Genomic DNA, 26,128 nt, shown 5'->3' with positions numbered 1-26,128 from the left:
TATTTGTTGATGTTCATCGTGTTACACTGCTGCAGTCATTACACTTGGGTTATCCTGCCGTCAGGCGGTCCCACAGTCGGCCAGAGTTCCAAAGTCTTGGTCCGGCGTCGGTTGCTGTCGCCTCCTCCCTGATGTCAGTGCGACAGGAGTATATAAGATGCAGCCGACACCATTTTCTTCAGTCTTTCTTGCTGCGTGGTGCCCGAAGCAAAAGCAGTTCGCAAGTGCCGGTCAGCCGTCTCCTGAGATTTTCATTCCGAATCCAGAACCGAAGTCTTCTACAAAGCTAAGTACCCCGTTGGGGAAACATTTTCTTGCCTCAGACCGATGTCAGCAAAAGTTAATAACTGTATTTCTTGTGGGAAGCAAATACCTCATAAGGATTTCTATTCCTATTGATCCCATGCCTAGGCCCTGACCACAACGTTACTGGTGGTCGGTTTTGTGCTAGGTTTAACAAGCGCACTATTAAACGTCGGTTTGATTTTGCCCGACATTATTTTGGTAGAAAATTCAATTATACCATGCCGTCGGAACTTCCGACGACTGGAATACACAAAAAGCGCAAAGACAAAGATAGGCATCCGAGGCCCAAAACTGACGACGAAGCCTCTTCTAGGCCAGTCACCAGTTCTCCAGTTTTCAGCGAGGTGCCTTCGCAGCCCCTGACGACCGCTTCTGTAGAACCACAAGCCGCCTCTGACTCCCACGTGGAGATGGCTGGGCCTTTGGACGCACAAGCTCTTCAGCCTACCGAGACTAACCTTTCAGAGGGATCCGGAGTAGCTGAGCAACCCACAGCTACAGAGGGTGTCTTCAGACCTACTCAGTTAAGCATTAAACCCTCAGCTAAGTCTAGCCTCCTTTAAAGTCAAAGAAACAAATTCAGCATTCTCCAGGACAGGCCTCCATGCCTAAGAAACAAATGCTCAAAATGGCCGAAGACCTAATTACTCTGATCAGGAGGTCACATCCCCCTCCTGATAAAAGGCCTAGACAAGATGCAGACTATGACTCATCCGACCAAGTGTCCATCTCTTCTGATTCATCCTCAGACCTCTTTACCCCCTTATGAGGATTCTGATGCTGAGGAATCAATTCCATCAGCCTCACCGCCTGAGGACTACTTTGGGGAAACCCTACATACCATGAGGGAGCATTTCTACTGGGAAGGCCAGGATTACTCAGAATCCAAAGAAAGGCTCAGAGACTTCCTTTTATTACCTCAACACAGACCCCTTGCTATTCCGCCAGTGTTAGATATTGTCAATGATGTGTATACTGAATCCAGCTTAAATCCTGATTCCTTACCTCCAGCCTCTGTTAAACCTGACAGATACTACAGAGTCCCTGACTCACATAAATTTCTGTATAAAAGCCCTGTCGCTGACCCTGAAACTATTTCTCAGGGACCCAAAGGAGTTAAGGCCTCATCAGCCAAGAATCCAGTTCCCTCTGATAGAGATTCCAGAGCATTAGACAGATGGGGAAAGAAAGTATATACGTCTGCAACTTTAGCAATGAGAGCCTTAAATTGCCAGTTTCACATGCTAAAATATCAGCAATATTTTTACTGTCTCAGTTAAAACAAAAAATGCTTCCAGAATCAGATCCTCCTAATTTTAAAGAAATGCAGGATTTATTGCATGCAGCTGAACAAGTGGGAAAGCATACTTTGCAATGTGGTTTTGATTCTCTAGAGGCCTCCTGCAGAGCAGCAGTTACAGGTTCTGTTATTAGAAGACATGCTTTGTTAAAAGAACATACGTTACCAGATCATGTTAAAGCAAAATTATTGGATGCACCTTTGCAGCAGGATGTGTTATTTGGAGTTAAGGCAGAAGATGTATTAAAGAAAATGGAGGACAAGGCAAAATCTATGCAAACGGTGAAGGATTTCTTACAGGTTCAGCCTCCTAGATTTAGCAGAAACTGGCCAACTAAGAATTGGTCCTTTCCAATTACAGACTGACCTCAAAGGGGAAGATACAGACGTCCAAGAGGTAGAGGTCAAACACAAGGTCCTTACAGGCCTCGACAATGGGTTGCATCAGGCCAGAATGAAGGGGAAGCCAGGCCACAACCATATAAAAAGCAGCTCCAATCACTTCCCACTACAGCTGCCAAACAAATCCGTCTTGGCAGCCCCCTTGGGAGGAAAACTGACACTCTCATACCACAATTGGCAAATGATCACCAAAGACAAATGGGTTCTCAACATTGTATTTCAAGGTTACAGGTTCCACTTTCACACTCTGCCAAGGTTAAAAGGAATGCCAAATCTGCCACCAAATCAATGGGCAGAGGCTCAAAAACAAATTACAGCACTTATGGATAAGAGAGTTATTCAAAAGGTACCATCACAGGAGCAAGGACAAGGATTTTACTCAAGACTCTTTCTGGTACCCAGAAAGGACAAAGCCTGGAGGCCCATTCTGGAGCTTTCATCTCTAAACACTTACCTGGATGTTCAGAAATTCAAAATGTTGACATTACAACAGCTTCTTCCCATGCTGGGCAAGAAAGCTTGGCTCGTGACTTTGGACCTCAAAGAGGCATACCTGCATGTCCCTATCAGACAAAACTGCAGAAGATACCTCAGATTCATAGCTGATTCAATGCACTAACAATTATCTGCACTGCCGTTTGGCTTATCTACTGTGCCCAGAGTCTTCACAAAGTGCCTGGCACCAGTAATTGCATTTTGCAGACAGAAATGAATTCAAATTTATCCGTACCTGGATGACTGTCTGATTCAAGCAGAGAGCAAGGACACTCTTCTAAAGTATCTGGCGTTTGTAAAAAAGTTATTAAGTTGCCCAGGGTACACAGTAAACAAAAATAAATCAAAACTAGTGCCTTCACAAAAGATTATATTCCTGGGTGCCAGCTTGAACACAACGGCCCAGATGGCTTATCTCACACCAGACAAACAAGGACAACTGACTCAATACTTTCAATTGATGGCAACAAAGACCCAGCTCCCTGCAAGAAAAGTTCTGCAAGCTTTGGGTTACATGGCATCCTGCATACTACTAATTCCATATGCCAGACTGCACATGAGGAAACTATAATGGTACCTAAAGAATGTATGGTCTCAACACTGTCAAAGTTTGGAAACAGTTATACCACTGATCCCTTGCCTTCAACAGGAGTTTCAATGGTGGGCTCAAGCTTGTCACCTCAACAAGGGACAGCCTTTTACACAACCCACAGCCAGGCAAACACTGACAACAGATGCATCGGATTACACCTGGGGAGCACACATGGCAGGCAAATGTATTCAGGGCATGTGGACCGCAGAACAAAGGCATCTTCACATCAATCAAAAAGAGATGCTAGCTGTACGAAATGTGATTATAGCTTTCAAGGACCTGCTGCATCCAGGACAACTACTCCTAAAGACAGACAACACCACAGTTATGTGGTACATAAACAAGCAAGGGGGCACTCACTCCTACCCCCTATGCAGACAAACTATGACCTTATGGAACACAGCTATAAACCTTCAAGTTCATCTGCAAGCGCAATTCTTGCTAGGAGAGAAAAACACACTGGCAGATGACTTAAGCAGAAACATCATGGATCCCCACAAATGGGAGTTGAATCCATTAATATTCAGAATGATAACACAGAAATGGTGGAGCCCAGACATAGATCTGTTTGCATCCCCAATAAACTGCCAGCTGCAAAAATTCTGCACAAGGAGTTACCATCCACAAGCATGGAAAGTGGATGCCCTCTCATTTAGCTGGAAGTACCTACAAGTATACGCTTTCCCACCACTACCTCTCCTGCCAAAGGTACTCATAAAAGCCAGGCAGGAAGAGCCAAAGATGATCCTGATTGCACCAGACTGGCCACACCAGCACTGGTACCCAATCTTAAGGAGCTTAGCACAAGAACCACCCTGGATTTTGCCTCAAATCCCACATCTGCTGACTCAGCACAACAAACAAATACTACACAGCCAGCTAAAGACCTTAAACCTAGCTGCATGGAAGATTCCTTAGTCAAGCAAGCAATGCCTCTCTCCAAAGCTGTTATGGATGTCATTCTGGAGGCCAGAAGGCCTAGTACCAGGAAAGCCTATTTGGATAAATGGAAGAGATTCTGTGCCTGGAACCAAGTTCACAGCCTTGACCCTCTTGTACCAAACATTCCTCAGATATTACAATACTTAACTGAGATGCTGGACAAAGGACTCTCCTTCTCATCCATCAAGATCCACGCCTCTGCTATCTCTGCTCATTACAACACGGATCCACCAATTTTCTCTAATCCTCTGTTAAAACAGTACCTCAGAGGGGCTAAAAACATAAGACCGCCCCGTAGAGCCCCTGCTCCAACTTGGGACCTCAACTTTGTTTTGGAGAAGCTAACTTTACCTCCTTTTGAGCCAGCCAACACAGCAGAATTAAAATATATCTTTTGGAAAACTGCTCTGCTCCTGGCAATAACATCAGCACGAAGAGTTTCAGAATTACAGGCTCTAATGGCAGTGGAACCTTTCCTCATTTTCCACCAGGACAGGGTGTCTTTACGAACTAACCCTACTTTTATGCCAAAGGTGGTATCCAATGTGGCTCTAAACCAAACTATTCACCTGCCAACTGTTTATCCTAAACCACAGAATAAAGGGGAGAGACTACTGCACTCTTTGGACATTAACAGGCAGTTACGCTTCTTCTTGGACAAAACCAAAGCTTTCAGAAAATCTGAGCATTTATTGGTAGCATATGCTGCAGGAGCACAGGGAAAAGCCATTTCAAAACAGACTATTTCAAAATGGATAGGACATTGTATACGTTTCTGCTACACATACCATGGAAAACCTGTACCTAGCAGCATTAGATCTCACTCCATCAGGGTAGCAGCCACTTCAACTGCCTACCTCAGGGGAGTACCTACCAAGGATATTTTGGAAGCAGCAACTTGGAGTTCTGTACACACCTTCACCAAGCATTACCATCTGCCTATATACTCTAAATTCAGAGCTGGCTCGAACGCTGCAGTGCTGCAGGGCCTTATAGCCACCCCTAATGCCTTATAGGACCAGCCACCCTTCCTCAGCTTTGGGATTCTACCCAAGTGTAATGACTGCAGCAGTGTAACACGATGAACATGGTACAGTTTTGTACCTACCATAAATGTAGATGTTCGAGTGTAGACACTGCTGCAGTCCAGGTTACCCTCCCTCCTTCCCCTCTTACTGGCTGGTTTCTACCCTTACTACCTATGGGGAGTATTTGCTGGTAGCTGTAAGTTGTTTTTTGCTTTTCTTATGTATGTTTTATTAGCAATTGGAATTGCCTACATATTTAGAGGCACCTGACATCTGGGGCAAGAAAAACTGAAGAAAATGGCGTTGGCTGCATCTTGTATACCCCTGTCGCACTGACGTCAGGGAGGAGGCGACAGCAGCCGACGCCGGACCAAGACTTTGGAACTCTGGACGACTGCGGGACCGCCTGACAGCAGGATAACCCAAGTGTAATGACTGCAGCAGTGTCTGCACTCGAACATCTACATTTATGGTAGGTACAAAACTGTACTATGTATTTGTTTCCATTTTGAATGATAAGATTAATTTATCCACAGCTCTATAACGTTTACAAATGTTGAAGTAGCAGACAGTTGAATATTAGGGAATCCTGTTCGACCATTATCCCAACCTTTTCTGTGCCAGTCAAAGGAAACTCTTGGTTTATTGGGATGCCAAAAAAAAAATTAAAGAGAATGTTATTTATCTTCTTCTTCATTTTTTTTTTTGGTGGAGATGGTACTAAAGATTGTAAGACAAACAAAAATTACCATCTTAATAAGCATTAATTGTTCTTTCATGGTAAAGAAGAATTTGTTCCAATTTGTGACCAAACTTAAAATTTTATCAACAACCATTTGTATCATTTCTTTACTATTAGACATAATGGTTATACCAAGGTATTTAATTTGATTGCTATTCCAATTGAAGTTAGAATATTTTTGTCTGAATTTTTTAATTTTTGTATTAGTTAATAATGTACTTGTTTTATTATGATTGTGTGAGATTTCTTCCAACTGACTCTTCGAACTAATTACATGTTCTACTGAATTTTCTACGTTTCCTATTAGTAAAATATCATCAGCAGAGCTGCATCTTAAGTTTGAATTTTGATACTGTTAATGTTCATATTGGATCTAATACTGTTAGTAAAAGGTTCTGTAGCTAATGCAAAAAGTAAAGGTGGTAATGGCCAGCCTCGTTTTTTTAACTTTTTTGTAATTTAAAGGAATTAGAAAGAAAAGAAAATATTTTAACATAAGCACAAGAGTTATTGTATAACTTGGAAATTAATGCAATTAGCTCAGGTGAGAAATGATATGCTTTAAGTGTTATAAACAGGACCAATCAACTGAGTCAAAAGCCTTATTTAAATCAAGACTAGAAAGTTCTTTTTATTGTTGTTTGCATATTCTATTAATGTATATATTCTTATTATATTATTATGTACTTGTCTATTTAAAATAAATTCAGTTTGATCATTGTTTATAAGTTTAGGTATAAGTAGATTAATTCTGTTAGCTAAAATGGACATGAACATGTCATAGTCCACATTTAAAAGTCAAATGGGTCTGTATGATGAACACTTTGTAGGATCCTTATCTTGTTGTAAAATAGGTGATATAAGAGAATATTTCCATGATGGGGGGACTTCAGCAATTGTTTTTTATTTCTCTGTAGACCTTATCTAACATTTTAACTGCATCGTCTGATAGTATTTTATAAGACCATCTAAGCCTGCTACCTTATTTTTTAACTCTCTATTTGATCTTTCATTTCTGTTAAAGTGAATGGGCTGTCATTTTTTATTTGTTCACTTGTTAATTTATTGTTTTTATTTCCCCTTAGAAAAGTTTCAGCTATATCAACATTATGTAAATTTTTGTATTATTATTTATATTTTCATAAAATATTATAAAGCCCTCAAGAATACCTTTAATATATGTTCTTATTTTTTTTTTTTATTATTTATATGTTATAGTTTATTTGATATAATTTAGTTTATTCATTTTCTTTGATCTAAGAGCAAGTTTGTGCAAATTTAAAGTGTTTACTGAATATGCCTGCAGTTTGTTTTTCCAGGTTTATTGAAACTGAGCAAATTTTATATTTAAGTGTTTAAGTTCAGACTGATAGTGTCATTTGATTTAAGATTTAACTTTAGTGCATCTATTTTGGCCTGTAGTGTATTCAATTCTTTGTCCCATTCTCTTGTTTTACTAATATACCAACTTTTAATTATTTTAAATAAACCTTTAGTGAATCCCACAGGATAATGTCAGGTACTTCATCATTCATGTTTCTTTCTAGGAAATTTTTGATCTCTTTAACCTAACCAATCCTTGAATCCTTTATTTTAGTAATGCATACTGGTAATCTCCTGTGATTAGATTGTCTGTTTTTAAAATAATATTAAAGATTATAGCATTATGGTCCAATAATGGACACAAAACTATTCAAAAGTCTATGATATGTGATAACAGATTGTTTGAGACCAAAATTTTATCAGTATTTGTGTTCCATATCTATGTGAATAATGGGTAAATTGAAGCGAGTTTGTTTTTCTTAGCTCATACATATTCTTTAAATTCATTAGATGTGTTAGAAAGCTGGCAATCACATCTTTAGCCAATCTGCAGTGGAATTTTTGTCTGATAAAATACAGTTAAAATCACCTACAATTATGACTTCACCTTTCAGTGTAATAGGATATAGTGTCCAAGTAATTTTTTTTGCATCTTTAGCTCCAGCCCCTGGAATCCAGTAAGAGTTCACCAATGTATATAGTTTTCTGTTCCACTCAATTATAATAGTGCTTAACATACCGTTTTTATCAACATAGGTATATTTTACTTTTAGGCATTACTTATCCATAAAATGAGGGTGCCTCCTGTTTTAGCTCAAAAGCCAGAACCTGCTGAAACCAAGTAATTCTTTAATGAAAGTTTATTTACATTTTTAGTAAGTAAATGTGTTGTCTGTTAAAATGCTAGTTGAGCATTATGTAATTGCAAGTATTTGAGCAGACTCCACCTCTGTACTGGATTATTCAATCAATTATTAATAGATTTGCGTTTAAAATCCGACACTTATATAAGAGAGAAAAAAACAAGTATAATGAAATCCCATTTATGTACCGAACTTATTATGTACTTTGTACATAACAGTATGAAATTTTCAGCTTTGGACAAAACTTTTGAAACAAAAAAATTACTTAATGATATAACCCTAAAACATTCTACCATGGAATAAAGTATTCCTAGTTTGTTGAAAAAGACAAACGGACTACCTCTCAAACTGTCCATTAGACTGACAAAGCTCAGTTCATGCTTCTGATTCATATTAATGTTTCATATTTTTAGTTTGCATCATCTTAAAAAAGCCCATCAGCGAGTTATTATGAATAAGAAAAGTTAAACAGGTGTTCAGAATTTTTATTATAAATTGGCCAAACAGAATATCTCTGTATTCATCTTTCCCAGTACTTTAACTCCCTGGTTTACTATAGGGAGGAAGTCAGTTATTGTTATTTTAATATTTATCAATTTATAGGTGAGATGATTGTATATTTTTTCAGTTTTATTTACTGTGTGTAAAGTTGTTCATAGGATTATAAGTTCATAAATTAGTACTATTCTTACTGTAATTGTGCTCCATTCCAAGTTCAGCTAATTATACCATGTGAGAATCAAACCTTGCATCTTTTGCCTATAAGGTGAACATTTTAACCACTGTGCCAACTTCCCTCCTTTGTAGACATATTTATATTCTTTAACTATATACATATTTACTTATTCTGATCTGTTTCTGTTTTTATACTCTGCCTTGTAGTATTACTGCATTCTTAGGTTTTATATTTTAGCTGTAATCCTACTGTAGAGTGTCATATAGTAGAATATTTATATTTACCCTTGTATATTAGATACTCTTTAATCTAGTACTACTGTTAGAATCAGTCCTATTTTTTCCTTAAATGTTATGTTTAATAGTATCTGAATAAACATCTGAAAAATAATCTCTTTTAAGATTCAAACTTTCCATAATAATTTTTTCTGAGATATCACGTTTTGTTGTCATTAAAAAGAGACAATAACAGAGAAACACAGTCCTAGATTTTTTTATAAGAAGTGCCATTCTGTAGGCTAGTATTATAAACTGTGTTAGTGGTGTACTACAAGCATTTGTAACTATTTAATAACTGACAGCGGTTTAGAATGCAATTCACTGTCCTTTTCTTATTATCTAACTTATACTGTATTCTTTGCATATGATTCAAAATATTATGATTATTTACTTTTAGACAGGAAGTAGTAACCTGGACAATGCTTAGAATTTTGGAACTCCTGCAGCATCACAAAAGTGCTCATGACTCGTTGTTTCAAGCTGGTTTTCATGATAAGGGCTTGAAAATGAACAGTCCATCAGTTGCAATTCACACAAAAATGCTCAAGTGACTCCAGGCCACCTCCACACCACATCAATCCCTCAAACCCCTCCAAACCAACAAAAAACATCTCAAAGTATCCTAACCACTAAAAAGCCATTGCACTCAAAAAAAATAACATTTAATGATTCTGCAAGCATTATTAGTATGAGATGTTTAATATAAAGCAGACTGTCATTTTCTAAAGGAGACATAGCATACAAACTTGCATTAAAAGAGTGACAGTTGTGTGATCCAGGTTTAACTTGTAAAAGTGTGAGTATTACTCTAGTTATTTGATAGCAATCCCAATAATACCTTTTATATATGTAAAAAGCTGTATTTATTACTTTGCTTATAACATAGCATGTCTTTCTTCGGTGCTATTGCATGTCAAGCATACTGTCAGTAGCACACTACTGGACCATTTTAACATGCCTCTTTAGTGTCATTTGTTGCATCTTATAGTATATTTAATAGTACATTACTCAACTATGCCAAGGTATCAGAAAGTGTGCCACCTAACTTAAGATCTGAAGTTGTCTTCATTTGGTCTTCAACCTGTGGGACACAGATCCGGCATGGATCTGACTCGATTGCCTTTCTCCAGCATCTGATCTGAGCTCCAAGCTCCTCCCCTACCCACCTGTCTCCTTCCTCCCTTCAGATCTCATTTGCCATACTCCTGTAAACATCGTGATCCAATGGCGCTGAGCTTTTTGCTCAAGTGTGTTTCTTTTTGTCTGTTCTAGTTCTTCTTTTCTCTTTTCTATCCTTCCTAGCCACCTCCGTGTTTTTCGTCAGTTTAAAAAAAAAAAAAGCCCATCTGATGATTTTAAATCTTTATTCATTCCTTACTGTTAGGACTTCAGTTCCGTCCTCTGATCCGACACGGCTGTTACCAAGCTCGCGCCAGCCAAAAACTGTCAGCTAAGACCTACCCACAATGCCTCTCTCATAGTCTCTTCTGATCTCGTTTGCTGCGTTCCTTGTCAGATGTGCCAAGCCTCCTCTCAGCTAAGTGTTAGCTTTTTGTGTTTTTTTTCTCGATTCTAGTGTGTTGTAAGACAGTTTTTCTTGTCGTCTCTAGTCTTTTCCTATCTCTACTTTATTCTTTCCTGACAAAGCCCTACCCACTACCTTTGGTAGTTCTTTGTACCATCATTGGTACTACTCCCTCTCTCCCTGCTTTAGTAGGCCCTTCTCTTACCTTTGGTGTTTCTTAGTACCATTGTTGGTACTCTTTCCTTATCTGTAAAAAAATAAAAAAAATAAATAAAAGGAAAAAAGTGCTTTCTCTTGTCTTGTTGTTAGTTATTTAGTTAATGTGGTTAGTGTGGTTATACTCTGTATTATGGCGGATAAGGCCAAGCTTGGTTTCAAACAATGTGATAAGTGTGGGCGTAAGTTGTTCAGTTCTGACGGTCATGCCTGGTGTGTTTACTGTTTGGACCACCTTAATGTTTCTTGTGACATTTGTTCTAGCTTCAACAACCGTACGTTTGCTGAATGCAAGAACAAATGTATCCTTAAGGGTATGTTAAAATCACCCTTTGCGAAGGCTCTTTCTGGGACAGAGGTCTCACCACCTCCTAAGCATAAAGATGTTAAAAGACATAATGAGAAATGGAGTCTTTTGGTTCCAGCATCCTCGTCCTCCTCGCAACCAAGTCGACACCGGGCTTCTCCCGCACCAGCAGCGCAGACCACTTCGGCACCAGGGTCCTTGTCTTTTCCCTCTGTGCCGCCTTTGATTTTGACTCAGACTCCTTCCACTGTACCGACCTCGGCACCATCTCCCACGGTGCCGACCTTGTTTGTGACACAGGCCCCGACTACTTTACATGCATCAACACCTTCCCCGGCCACATTGCTGATGTCTTACATGGCTCCTCTGGTAATGACTCGTTCAGTTCCAAGAATCGAGCACCTTCCAAGAACTAGATATTCTCCTTCTTATAACCCCTTTTTAGGACAGCAGTTTAGTCCCTTTCTTGAGAGACCAGACTCCCCATCAGCAGCCTCCTTCAGATCCACCAGGAGTCTTTCAAAACAGGATGTAGTGAGGATTGTAGACCAGCTTCTGGCAGCTAGAGGATTAACCCCCCCAGACCAGGTCTTCCCTCTCCCTTGTAGCAGAAGCTTTTATGGTGTATTCTCCTGTCTATCCTCCTCTGACCTCCACCCAGGTTTCGGAGACTTCAGTACCGATGGCCATCCCAGTACATACTGTCTTGGCGCCGACTACGGAGGCTTCCCTGTTGGTACCGATTACTGTTGGCGCCACGGCTCCTTTGGAACTGGGGCACACTCAGAGCAGTGATTGGGCTGTCGGCACTGTGGCACCTAGTTCGGTGCCGATTTTTTTCTGTGGCACCATCTACGGCCACGGCTCTCTTGGCAGCTGCCAGTCCTCTCAGAGCTGCTCACCTGGAGGTAGGCTCCTCGGAGCGGGGCAGGGTGTGACCCCATTTCTGAGGTCATCCTTCTCAGTTCCAGGCTCCCATCCCTCTTCGGATGGGCCTACTGTCCTAGTATTGGAGAGGGTCCTTGCTTCAACAGGCTTCAAGTTGACACCACCGGCATCGAAACCAGAACCCCCTTCTAGCTTGCAGCTGTCTTAAACCTCCTACTCTGGAACCTTGAGCACGGGAGCTGCAACGCTTGCCCTCCAAGAGAGCCCTCTCTCCGGAGTCGTCCTCAGAAGATCCCACTGGGAGCCACCCCAGAAGAAACTTTGCAAGAGGAAGCATCTGGATTCCCCTGAGGAATCCATACTGAAGACACCAATTGCGATGAGGGAGAAGGGTCCCCACGGTCTCTCCCGGAAAACGTCTCATTTGGAGACATTCTTGAGATCCTCAAGCAGAAGGGAGACTAAGCCCTCCAACCCTTATTTGGAGGAATCTGTGTTCTTGTAGGCTTTCCATGCTCGGCCATCTACTTCCTGGGTGACCCCACCTGCAGGATGAGCTCATTCGACTTAATTGTGCAGCATGCCTGGAAGGCCCTGGACAACACAGAACCCATCCCCCAGAGGCCAGATAAAATTTTGTCCACTCAGGAAGACCAGCCCAATTGGTCCAAACAACTGGTAGTCGATTCCATGGTCATGGCAGCGGCCACCAAGAAGGAACTGTTGGAATATAGTTCCACTGTTCATCCCCCGAGCAGGGAGTCTCTGGCTATGGACAGACTGGGGAAGCGGACCTGTGCTTCAGCAACCTTTGCCATCCAGTCGCTGAATTACCTGGCACACTTTACTCACCGCCAGAGAAACCTAAGTTCTGAAATGTCTGCCTCTGTGGCAGAGGTACTGCCTGGGGAGGTGTATGATACCGTTGCCTCTCAGCTAGCTACCTTGGAATCAATCTTGAACTCCTCGATATGCTTGATTTGTCACACTACCAAAGGGGGCAGCTCAAGCAGCTGCATCGGGCATTGTTATGAGACAACATGCTTGGATGCGTTTGTGTGATTTTGTGGACCCCTTTAAATCTTCCTTTGTCAGTGCGCCTGTTGATGAATCTTCTCCTTTTGGTCCCAAGGTAAGAGACGCACTTTTACGTAGTGAGAAGGATGGAAAGACCTTGTCTGCTGTGGGCATACGTTTGTCCACCCCCCCCCCCAGAGGTCCTTCTCCAGGAATTAAGATGGGAGGAAAATTGTGGTTCAAGAAGTCCCAAGGATCTTTTCATGACACTCGTGATGAGCAATCCCCCCGGGGCAGAAGGGGCAAATCATTTGGAAGATGCCCCTTTTGGGGCAGAGGGGGTCTGCGTAACCAGGGCGCTAGAGATTCCTTCTCTGGCAGACCCTTATAGTGCTCTTGAACAGCGGCCCGATTGCTTTTCTCTGGAAACAGTCGGGGGTCGATTTTTCCCTACACCTACAGGCCTGGCAACTCATAACAATAGATGTGTGGATGCAGAGGATAATATCCAGAGGCTATCATTATCCCTTTCGACCTCACCCCCAGACCTGTGAAACGAATCCCCGACATCCCACCTGGTCAGAGGGACGTCGCAGCCTTAGAAATCGAAAAGCTGCTACGAAAGAGTCATCCAACCAGTCCCACCAGACCAAAGAAGATCCAGCTTTTACTCAAGGTTCTTTTTAGTGCCAAAAAAGACACGGGACTGGAGACCAATCCTGGATCTCAGTTCACTAAACAAATTCATCAAACCTCAGAAATTCCAGATGGTCACGGTGCAGTCCATTCTTCCCTTTCTGGGGAAGGGCAACTGGATGTGCTTTATTAGACCCCCAGGACGCGTATTACCACATAAAGATGGACAAACGCTCCCGGAGTTTTTTCCACTTCTGGCTGGGAGCCAATCATTATCAGTTCAGGGTACTGCCCTTTGGTCTCTCGACAACCCCCAGAGTGTTCACCAAATGCATGGCAGTCATAGTAGCTCATCTCTGACTACAAGGATTCCAGGTGTTTCCATATCTAGACGATTGGCTCCTTACCGCTACATCCAGGAATCTTCTCATTCTCAGTCTCTCTTACACTCAAGGCCTTGCTGTTCGCTTAGGTATCACGATCAACATGGACAAATTGCACATGTGTCTCCATCAAGAGCACTGGAATTCATTGGAGCGATCTTCAACACAATGTCCTGTCAAGCTTCCCTCCCTCCTCACAGGCTTTCAAAAATAAGAAACCACAGTCATGTCCTCCTCCCGCAGACATTTGTACTAGCACACCTTGTATTACAACTACTGGGCTCTATGGCAGCAACCATTACCTTGGTACTACTGGCGAGGTTGCACATGAGACTATTGCAGTGGCTCCTCTCATCACAGTGGTTGATTTTAACTCGCCCACTCGACCACATAATACACCTTACAAATCTTTGCAAGATACAAATCCTTTGGTGGATGAAGCCAGAATCAAATCTTTGGTGTTGACCGTTCTGTCTTCCCCAGCCCAGGGCCACGGTGACCATGGACGTTTCCCTGTTAGGGTTGGGGGGGCATTTCCAGGGAAAGACCGTCCAAGGCACCTGGTCCCCCATGGAGGCCAATTTGCATATAAATGTTCTGGAATTGAGGGCAGTTCTCTTAGCGTTGCAAGTGTTCCACACATCTTTTCCTTCCAGGACCATTGCAATTCAGTCGGACAACATGTCAGTTGTCTGGTACATCAACAAACAAGGTGGAACCAGGTCTTATCCCCTTTGTCGGGAAGCCATGAGGATTTGGCATTGGGCAATGGCTTCCAACCGGTTTCTCATAGCAATGCACATTCCTGTGAGTCCAAGTCTTATTGCGGACAATCTGAACAGGAACATTTTGATGTCTCACAAGTGGTCCCTCAATCCTATAATAGCAAATCAGCTCTTCCGCCGTTTGGGCAGGCCTTGCTGCGACCTGTTTGCTTCCTCCCTAAACAACAAATGCAAAAGCTATTTTGCCCTGATCCTCCCTCATTGGGAGTCACCAAGGGATGCTCTGACACACGATTGGCCCCCGGGTCTGCTGTATGCCTTTTCTCCATTTCCCCTCATCCCGAAATTCCTCCAGAAAGCTCAAAGGCTGAGAATCAGAGTGATCCTCATTGCCCCTTATTGGCCCCATCAAGTCTGGTTCCCTTTGCTATGGCTTCACCTGATTCACAGCCCGTGGATCTTGGCTCAATCCCAAGGTCTGCTGTCTCATCGTCAGGGGCTGATTCACCCCAATCTCCACAATCTCAAGCTCACAGCTTGGTTTCTCCACTTTTGACGATTGCCAGGCTACCTGATATTTCATCTCCTGTTCGCGAGATTCTTCTGGCATTGCACAAACCTTCCACCAAAAAATTTATTCTAGTAAGTGTACTAGGTTCTCTAGATGGGCCAAAGAACATAACATAGATCGCTTTCCCATGCCTATTCAGAAGATCCTACAATACCTGACTACCCTATTGCATGCAGGAGCTTCAACATCGACAATTACTGTGCATTTAGCAGCTACTGCAAATTTTCACAATGACAATTCATCTGTTATGTCACACTGACTGTGCAAGACCTTCATGAAAGGAGTATTACATATTAAACCTCCGGTAAATCCTCCTATAGAGCCATGGGACTTGACTTTGGTGCTTCAGTCATTAACAGGTCCTCCCTTCGAGCCTTCTAACTCCTGTGATATCAAATTTTGTTTTGGGAGAACTCTGCTACTATAGTAGACCTTACCTCAGCGAGAAGAGTATCTGAGTTGCAGGCCTTGAGTGTCAAGAGACCTTACTTGATTTTTCATAGGGAAAGAGTGTCCATACGTACTGAACCTCCTTTTTGCCCAAGGTCATTTCTGGGTTTTCCATTAATCAATCTATTGACCTACCGGTTTTCTTTCCTCACCATTCAAGTAGAGGGGAATATCTTCTGCATACCCTCGATGTTCATAGGCAACTTCATTTCTACTTGGACAAAACTAAATCTTTCAGAAAAACGGATCAATTGTTTGTGGCCTTTGCAGGACTATGATTGGGTAAGCCTTTTTCCAAAATGACTTTATCTTCTTGTCTCAGAAACGCTATTACCATCATCTACCATCAGAACAGTGTCCTTACCTTCTAAAATAAAGGCTAACTCTACTAGATCGATGGCTACTTCAGTGGCTTTTCATTCCAGATCCTCTATGGATGATATCTGCGCAGCAGCCACTTGGGCAAGACCTCATACCTTTATCACTCATTACAAATTGGATTTGGCCTCCAGGGGACGAGCATCTTTTTGGTTCTATGGTGCTCAGGAATGTCCTTCCTTAGGGCCACCCAGGAGTCAAGTAGCTGGGGACTCGTTCCTAACAGTAAGGAATGAATAAAGATTTACAACATCAGATAAAGAAGTTATGTCTTACCATAACGTTCCATCTGTGTTGTAGATCTTTATTCATTCATTACTTCCCACCCTCCTTCCCCCTGCCTAGACTCCTGGTGGACTTTAGGATTTTCTTATTAGTTAAGGTATCTGCTCAGACAGTGCCTCCTACTATCACTGTTATTACTTCTATAGTATAATGGCGGGCAAACTCGATCTGAAGAGACTATGAGAGGGGTATTGTGGGTAGGTCTTAGCTGAGAGTTTTTGGCTGGTGCAAGCTTGGTAATGGCCGTGTCTGTTATAGAAGTCCTAACCGTAATGAATGAATAAAGATCTACAACACAGATGGAACGTTATGGTAAGACATAACTTCTTTTTTTCTTTCTGTCCTGTCGTGTGTGTGTGTGTGCACGAGTGTATTTTTTTCTTTGGTTTGGGTCTACCTCTGTCTTTGACCATGTCAGAGACTCCCAAACCTGGATTTCGCAAGAGCACGCAGTGTGGCCACAAGCATTCCCCGGCTGATGGACACACACTATGCGTTGAGTGTCTAGGGGTTGCCCACCTTGATTCCTCCTGCTCGATCTGCATGGATTTCATTCCCCATGCATTGATCGACAGGAGGAACAAATTTATTCTAAAAGGCCTTCTCCCCCAACCTTCTCATCTCTGGTGGCAGTCTGGAGTTGACTGTCACTACACCCATCAGCCTGGGAGTCAATTACAAATGATCAGTGGGTGTTGTGAATCATATCCAGAGGATATTTGTTCCCCTTCTTTCAAAGGCCAAGCCCGGCACGGTTCCTCCCTGACGTTCCACCCATGCAAAGGAAGGCAGCAGCACAGGAAATTTCCAAGCTTTTAGAAAAACAAGTCACCCAGCCCCCCAACCAGTCCAGGTTAGACACCTATTCCAGGTTCTTTTCGGTGCCAAAGAAAATGGGGGACCTGAGACCAATCCTGTACTCTGAATCTTTCAGTTGCCAAGATGAAATTCTGGATGGACACTCTCCAAACTGTCCTACCCTTTTTGCAGAAAAACGACTGGATGTGCTCAGTAGACCTTCAAGATGCATACTATCACATCAAAATGGACAAATGCTCTCTGAGGTTTCTCCACATCAGGCTGGGGACCAACCATTACCAATTCAGAGCGCTACCCTTTGGTCTCACCACTACCCCCAGGGTGTTCACCAAAGTGATGGTGGTGGCAGCAGCTCACCTGCGGCCACAGGGTTTCCAGGTCTTCCCTTACCTGGAGAATTGGCTCCTCTCCACCCCCACCCAGGCATCGACTCTGCCAAGCCCGGGAGTTTCTCGTCCAAACCGCCCACCAGCTGGGCAACACCATCAGTCTCAACAAATCTCTCTCACAACCGGTTCATGTTCTGGACTTTATTGGAGCCCAGTTGGGCACCATTCAGACCAGGGTTTACCTGACACCCGAGTCTTATACATTCTTCATTTTCCATCGCCTTCTGCAGCGATAGTTTTCAGGGCATTGGGGACCATGGCGGCCACAGTCACCCTCGTCCCCACAGCCCGGTTACATATGAAGGTGCTCCAATAGACTCTGGCAGTACAGTGGTCCTTTCTGGATCTACCACTGTCACATCCAATTCGTCTCTTTTGGACATGCACGGATTCTCATCTTTGGTGGACTCGGTCCACGATCATCTTTGTGGTCACCCGATTATTCTCCCTACCCCTCTGACCACAGTGACGATGGACAGCTCCCTGCTTGAGTGTGAGGTGGGCATTGCTTGGGAAGGACAGGTCAAGGCACGTGGTCTTACCTAGAAACCCAGTTGCAAATCAGCATCCTAGAGATGAGGGCAGTTCTATTGGCGTTGCAAGCTCTTCAGGCCCATCTTCCCCTAGAGACGATTGCCATCCAGACACACAACATGTCGGTAGTCTGGTATATCAACAAAAGGGAGAACCAGGTCTTATCCCCTTTGCCATGAAGCCATGAGATTGTGGGAGGGGGTGATCTCCACTGGCCGTTTTCTCGTAGCAGTGCCCATGGAGGTCCAACATTCTGGTGGACAGGCTAAGCAGGTCTGTCCTGATGCCTTACAGGTGGTCTCTGAATCCTTCAGTATCGAAGCAGATCTTTCTGTAGTGGGGTCAGCCTTGTTGCGATCTCTTCGCCTCTCCTTCCAGCGCAAAGTGCAGTGAGTTTTGTGCTCTGAGCCCCCCAGAAATGCTCTAGTTCATGCTTGGCCCTCTGGTCTTCTTTATGCTTATCCTCCTCTGCCCCAATCTCAAAATTCATCCAGAAAACACAGTGCCTGAGGAGCTCAGTCATCTTCATTGCCTCCTCCTGGCCTAGCCAAGTATGGTTCCCTTCTCTGTGGTCTCATGTAGTGTGTCCTCCCTGGATGTTGGATTCGGCTCCGGATCTGATTTCTCATCCCTCAGGGATTCCACAACCAGATCTGGCCAGCCTGAAGCTGATCACTTGGCTACTTCATTTCCCATGATAGTTAGGACTCCTGGGTTATTTTCTCAGGTTAAGAAGAATTTATTTGGTAGCAGCTCATAAATATTCCACGAGTAAGATTTATTCCAGTAAATGAAAATGTTTCTCCATTTGGGCAGCTCAATGGGATTTGGATCCTTTCACTGCTCCAGTTCCTATCATCTTGGCATTTCTGGCAAGCATTTTCCAGTAGGGTGCCAGTTTTTCTACAGTTAAGGTTCAATTGGCAGCTATTTCTAACTTCCACATAGGGGACAATTCAGCTTCTCTAGCCTCTTCTAAGCTCTGCAAAGCCTTTTTGAAGGGTACTTTTCTTCTCCGGCCACCGTTCAAGGACCCTATGCCTTCCCCGGGATCTTCCTTCGGTCCTTCAAGCCTTGGTTTCTTCCCCTTTTGAACCCACTGCTTCAGTGGCTCTACAATTCCTAGCTTGGAAGACAGCTTTCCTGATTGCTGTTACTTCAGCTAAAAGGTTGTCGGAGCTTCAGGCCTTATCAATTAAAGCCCCCTTATATGATTTTCCATAAAGACAGAGTTTCTCTGCATACTTATCCTTCCTTTTTACCTAAAGTGGCCTCAGAATCAAACATTAATCAGGTTATTAACCTCCCCGTCTTCTTTCTGAACTTTCAGAATAAAGGGGAGTATAAATTGCATCTGTTGAAAGTTCGTATACAATAACGATTTTACTTACATGGAACAAAGGCCTTCTGCAAGTCTGATCAACTTTTCGTTTCCTATTCTAAGCCCTTTTTAGGGAAGCCTGTATCTAAGGTCACCATTGCTTGTTGGATTTCTCAGTGTATACTCTTGGCGTATTCAACAAAGGGAGTGTCTCCGCCAGGTCACATTAAGGCACATTCTACTAGATCTATGGCTACTTCAGCCGCCTTTTGATCCAGAGTTTCCTTGGACAGCATTTGCTCAGTGGCTACCTGGGCATCTTCACATACTTTCATCTCCCGCTACAAAGTGAATCTTCTCTCCAGAACCCAGGGCATCCTTTGGCTCCACTGTGTTATGGAATATCCTTCCATGAGGGCTTCCCAGGTGTTTTGTAGATAGGGATTCTGTCCCACAGGTTGAAGACCAAATAAAGGCAACAACTTCAGATAAAGAAGTTATGTACTCACCATGACGTTCCATCTGAGTTGTTGCTCTTCATTTGTCTTCAGCTGTCCCTCACTCCTTCGCCTCATTGGGGCTGTGTGGTGGTCTGGTTGGATAAGGCATGACCCTCTCTTGGGCATTATCTGTTATTTCTGTTAATACTATCTTAGTTTTTAGCATCAGAAAGTAATTCATGGTGTCAGGTTGGGTCACTATGGGGGGGCCGCAAACTTTATCTGAAGGGAGTAAGGTAACAGAGGCATTATTGGTAGGGGAGGAGCTTGGATCAGATGCTGGAAAAAGGCAGCCTAGTCAGATCTGTGCCAGATCCATGTCCCACAGGTTGAAGACAAATGAAAGGCAACAACTCAGATGTAACGTTATGGTGAGTACCTAACTTCTTTTTTCATCATAGTGATGATTAACTTTTAATAAGATGAATAGTTTAACCTTTTAAACTCGAAAGTAAGTGGCTTTAATTTCATGTACAGCTAAAATAATCAAATTCTTAACATTTTAAAAAGGAAGTTAGTAATCATTTGAAGTAGGGAAAGAAAAAAATAAATGATTTACCATGTAAAAAGCAATGTGCAGCACACTGTTTTCTTTTGGTAACACATCATACAAGGCATCTGGCGTCTACCATTCTGCTGCAATATCCATGTTATCTAAGTGTATACAGGTGATAGTGTTTTTTCTCATTGTGTGTCACTGCTCCTCCCAAAAGGTGAAGATTTTGTTTATATGCTCAGGTGGCTTGCATCTACTACAAACTTGTATTGTTAGCGGTTACTAATGTCTTTTTTTTACAGTTCTGTCACAAAATATGAACTGGCATGAGGGTTAATACATTCTTCTGCAGCTGAGGTTTCTTGTTTGCTTTTAGGGTTTAAGTAAGAAGACTGGGATCTCTTCCAGCGTTCTTCAAGCCCTGTGGATCAGTTACAGTACTGATGGATTGTCTGCTGCGCTGGCTTCTTTGCGCAATCTTTACACTCCAAATGTAAAGGTAAGGAAAATTATAAATTGGATTTCCGTATGTAGTATAAAATCAGCACTGTGTAACCTCTTTTATAAAACTGAGTTTGATGGTCATATGAAAAGGATTATCCAAGGATTTAGAAAGTGCAGAGTTCTTGGTGTGAGAAGTATGTGATGATAAAAACTATTGATGGAAGAGGATGTGGTCTCCATTTCATGTAAGAAACTACATAGCCATTCAGCAGATACTGATAAGAAACTGATTTGTTCATTGACAAAAGCACAACCTTCATGTTAAAATACTTCTGAAGATAATTTCAGAGGTGTAACTAGAACTTACTGAATCCATAGTAAAACTTGGAAGATCACCCCCATCACAGATTTTGAAAGATGTTGAAACTTGAAAAGGAAAGACTTGGAAGGCTTCTTTGTAATTTAATTTTTATTCCATGCCACTTTGTTTTTTTAAACACCTTTTTATTATCACTTAAGACATATGAAAGCTACAGTAACAGAAAATAAAATAAAAACTATATTAACATATTTTTGATTTACATACATTAAACATCACATATCTTTCTTTGTGTAATTATCAGTAGTCCAGCATTGCATAAATTCCTGAAATCCTGCCTTCCCTTAAACTTTACTCCTCCTCCTCCTCCTGAACATTATTCTCCATGAATTGCTCCCACAATTTCCACTTATCTCTGTGTAATTTCCTCCTTTCCTTTTCTAAAGATCCCACTTCCAGTTTTTTTATATTGCTTTTATGATATTCAGTACTTTGAAAACAGTTGGTTTAGACTGATTTCCATTTTGCTAATATTTTTTTTTTTTTTTTTTGGCAGCCAACAGAATTGCACTTCAGAGCCTGTCTCCCATCTCAAAAGAATACTTTCCGTAGTACAGCCGTTTGCTCACCCAATATTTATGACAAAGTACTCTGTAAGAAATTTTTCAAATCTGCCAGCTCATTACACACTCAAAACATACATGTCTTCCTGGTTAACTCTTTCTTCCATTTCACACCTCCAACATTTGCTTTCTATCTGAAAAAAATAAGTTTTTTAAAGTCTGCTTGGGGTATAAAAAATACCTATGAAAACACTTCCAGGCAAAGATCCTAAACATTCTTTGTTGCATATGTGAGAAAGATGCATTGTCCTCCCATTGTTCTCTTGTAAGTTGCTTTTCCAGTCTCTACTAATCTTTTCTAACCTCCTCTAATTAATTATTTTAGTTAGCATGCAATATTTCATATCCCCTACTAATTATTCCTTTTTAACATTAGCTTCTATTCTAGATTCAATTAAAACTCTACCAGAGCAGTTCTTTTACTTAAGATCCCCCTATTCCCCTATCCCTTTCTCTTTGCCAATACTCTGAGATCAATCCCTGGTAGGGAAGGCAATTTCTAGCCTGCGGTCCAAACTTCTTGGCCTCATCCCACTCTATTACCTTTTCTTTTGTATTTTTCTCCCAATACCCTGATTCCTTTGCCAGTTTTCTTCATTAAATTCCAGATCTCTACTTGCAGTCATCCTATTGGCACAATCTCCTTTCTCCATTTTCATGTTGACTTAGTTCTTAGAATATTTTCTGCTACTTTATGATATTTTGTATGGTTGATAATAATCTTCTTAAGGATCTGCATCAAAAGCCCCACCGCACACACACGCACACACACAAACGCACACACACAAACACACACACACACACACACACACACACACACACACACACACACACACACACACTTTGTCATCTTTCCTTTCAGTTTTGAGCTATAACCTTCTAATTGTGTTATGTGTATGAGCCTTAACTGTGTAGCTCTAAAGTATTTCTTCAAATCAGGTAATTCTAACCCACCTTGTTCTATGGGAAAGATCAGGTTATCCCACCTAACTCTTGCCCTCTTCCCCTTCCAGCTAAATGTGTCCAACTCTTTATTAATTATTGTCCATAACTTCTCTGGTTGATAAAAATATGCCTGACTCATATAGTAAACTAACTGGAGTAAAAACATTTTCACTGCTTGTATCTTACTAGCCATATCATAGGTTCATAGGTAGGTACTAGGCTATCTGCCCAAGGGCATTTATAAGCCTAGCCAGAATGTTGGCTTTCGCCTCCCTTTTAAATTAGTTTCCTGTGCTTCTGTCTAGCAGGGCCATTGAAGTGATCCCAGAGGTAAATTTACGATTTCCCATCCACTCGTCAAGAGTTCTCTTGAAGAGAGTCAGTGAGGGGCTCTGCCTAACATAAATTGGGATTCTATTCCAGAGCGAGGGAAGTCTCTGGGACAGGAATCTGTCCCTCCAGCATGTCCTGTTTATTGTTGTGCTGAGGTTTAACTCTCTGGAGCATGTGGCTCTAAGAGATTTGGTTTTCTTGAGGTGAAGCATGTCCATTAATTCCGGGTTGGACATAGCCTTGTACTTCAGGCAGAGATCACCTCTGAGCAGGCGGTAAGCAACCGAGTAGAGCTGGAGTTTCTTTAGTCGAGTTGCATAGGGCATCTGTTTGAGGCCCACGATCCTCTTGGTGAGGTACTTCTGTGGTCTTTCCAGCTGTTGCAGGTGTTGAGTAAGGTACATTCCAAATGGGGCATTGTACTCTATTATGGGCCTAATGAGTGATGAGTAGATGGGCACGATGACCTCTCTTGATCTAAATGTGAACACTTTCGTGATTAGATGGGCTACATAGGTTCATAGGTTCATACTAGGCTATCTGCCCTAGGGCATTTATAAGCCCAGCCAGAGTGTGTTTGGCTTTCGCCACCCATTTTAAAATAATTTTGCTATGCCCTTTTTCGAGGTTAGTATACTGTGCCTCTGTCTAATAGTGACACAGAAGGGATACCCGGGGTAAACCTACGATCTCCCATCCACTCATCAAGATTCCTCTTGAAGAGAGTCAATGAGGGACTCTGCCTAACCTGGACTGGGATTTTATACCAGAGTGAAGGGAGCCTCTGGGTTATGAATCTGTCCCTCCAGCATGTCCTATTTATTTCAGTGCTGAAGTTCAAGTCTCTCTAGCGCGTAGCTCAATGGGATTTGGATTTTCTGAGGTGCAGCATGTCCATTAATTCCGGGTTGGACATGGCTTTATATGTCAGGCACAGATCGCCTCTGAGCAGGCGGTATGCCACTGAGTAGAGCTGGAGTTTCTTTAACCGGGCAGCATATGGCATCTGTTTGAGCCCTTTGATCCTCTTGGTGAGGTACTTTTGGGGTCTTTCCAGTTGCTGCAGGTGTCTGGTAAGGTACATCCCAAAAGGGCATTGTACTCAATTATGGGCCTGATGAGGGATGAGTAAAGAGGCACGATGACCTCCCTTGATCTAGATGTGAATCCCTTCATGATTAGGTGGGCTATATAAAATGTTTTTCTAACCACTTTGGCCACGTGGTTGTCAAATGAGAGCTTGCTATCAACTTGGGTCCCCAGGTCCCTAATTACTTCTTCTGTACTTAATGGATTACCACCTATGTGGTAATTTGTGGGCACTTTGTTTTTGCCAAAGGGGATGACTATACACTTTTTGGCGTTTAGCTTGAGGCCATGGCTCTGGCACCAGTTGTCTGTTTCTTATGAGGCCCTTTTGGAGGATGCTTGTGTCGGCTGGAGTGTCAATTATGGCACCCAGTTTGCAGTCATCTGCAAACTTGGTCAGCCACAGTCCTTCCGTGTTGGCCTGTACCTCCGAGAAATATATACCGAACAAGAGAGGTCCCAGGACTGAGTCTTGTGGGACGCCACTTGTAACTGGTTTGGAGTCTGCCAGGGCTCCAGCAATTCTAACCATGTGGGTTCTGTCCTTGAGCCAGTTTGCAACCCATCTAGTGACATAGGGGTTTATATTTAAGCTGGTGAGCTTATCTATAATGCCCGAGTGGGGTATTGTATCGAAGGCTTTTGCGAGGTCCAGGTAGGCTGTGTGGACCACCTTCCCCTCGTCAATGGCCTTAGTGACTGTTTCAAAGAAATCAACCAGGTTTAAGAGGCAGGATCTGCCCTTAACAAAGCCAAACTGGGTAGGATCCAGTGTCTGTAGGTCCCCAATATCTTTATTTATGAGGTCCATGATGATCCTTTCCATAGCTTTGCAGACCAAGCTAGTCAGGCTTATGGAGCGATAGTTTCCAGGATCCGTTGAGGCACCACCTTTGTGGAGAGGGACCACTTTTGCTGTACGCCACTCTTTGGGTACATATCCTGTAGTAAGGATGAGATTGAACAGTAGTTTTATGTTTGGGTTTAGCTCTTCTAGGAGTTCATGTAGGACGCAGCCCGGGACACCGTCTGGTCCCATTGATGCTGTGTTTTTTTGCTTTGGAGAGGGCATCTCTTACCTGAGCATCTGAGATGTCAGGGGGGCAGCACTCTGCTGGGATAGATATTTGCCCTTTTGGTGGGGGTTTGCGCTGAACCTGTCAGCTAGGATTTTGGCAATGTCTGTGGGTTCGATGTATTTTTGTCATTTTGGACTAATTCTGAGCATATCTGGGAATTCCCACCCAGGTTCCTAACATAACTAAAGAAAGCCTTGTGATTATCCTTAGTGTCCTGTGCAATTTTTCTCTCAAAGCTGGCCTTAGACGATTTTATGAGTGCCCGTAGTTTTTTGCTAATACTGATCAGAGATGCCTTCCCTTTTTGGGATTTTGCTCTATCATCTAGTAGCTTCCTCCTTCTATTGTATAGTTTGTTTATGGCTGGGGTCCACCAGACAGGATGTCTGCCTTTGGAGGATTGGGACTTGGTTTTATTTGGGATTGCATGATTCATGCATTCCTGAAGGTGTTCATAGAATGCGTTTATAAAGGATTCTGCAGTCTGGGCTGTATTTTCCACAGGCCCGGGGGCTTTGAAGGATTCCACTTCAGTTTTGAGGAGTGTGAAATTTGCATTAGAGAAGTTTTTCACTGTGGTTTTCAGGGCAAGGGGTGGAGTCGGGATGTGAATATCCAGTGAGATTAGTTTATGGTCTGATCTTACCCATGAGGGATACACTTGTGGTCTGGAGCATAGAGTCCCCATGTTGGTGATGATCAGGTCCAGTATGTTTTCCCCTCTTGTTGGAGTGGTAACAAGTTGTTCCATAGCATTTGAGTTTATAAATTCTAGGAACCTTTGGGCTAGGGTGTTGGAGCTAGAGTAATGCTTCCAGTCTATGTTTGGGTAGTTGAATTCGCCCAATATAATGGTGTTTGGAGAGACCTTCATATTTTCCAGTGTTCTCAGGAAGGCCGAGTGGGGTT

The 26,128-nt window shown here is 42.6% G+C and overlaps 1 protein-coding gene across 2 annotated transcripts in view; it reads left to right on the top strand.

Moving 5' to 3' along the window:
• TANC1 (tetratricopeptide repeat, ankyrin repeat and coiled-coil containing 1) overlaps window positions 1-26,128 on the top strand; it is a 3,647,153-nt gene that overhangs the window by 2,821,499 nt on the left and 799,526 nt on the right. For both annotated transcript variants that reach the window (XM_044074752.1, XM_044074753.1), the window contains exon 18: window positions 20,764-20,886. In XM_044074752.1, coding sequence (XP_043930687.1) covers window positions 20,764-20,886 — 123 coding nt within the window. The remainder of the gene's footprint in view (window positions 1-20,763; window positions 20,887-26,128) is intronic.

Source organism: Protopterus annectens, chromosome 6.part0 (assembly GCF_019279795.1).
Source record: "Protopterus annectens isolate FY-2018-M chromosome 6.part0, PAN1.0, whole genome shotgun sequence".
Classification (NCBI taxonomy): Eukaryota; Metazoa; Chordata; order Ceratodontiformes; family Protopteridae; genus Protopterus; species Protopterus annectens.
Note: the sequence above shows the minus strand (reverse complement) of the source record. Positions and strands in the feature narration are given on the sequence as shown.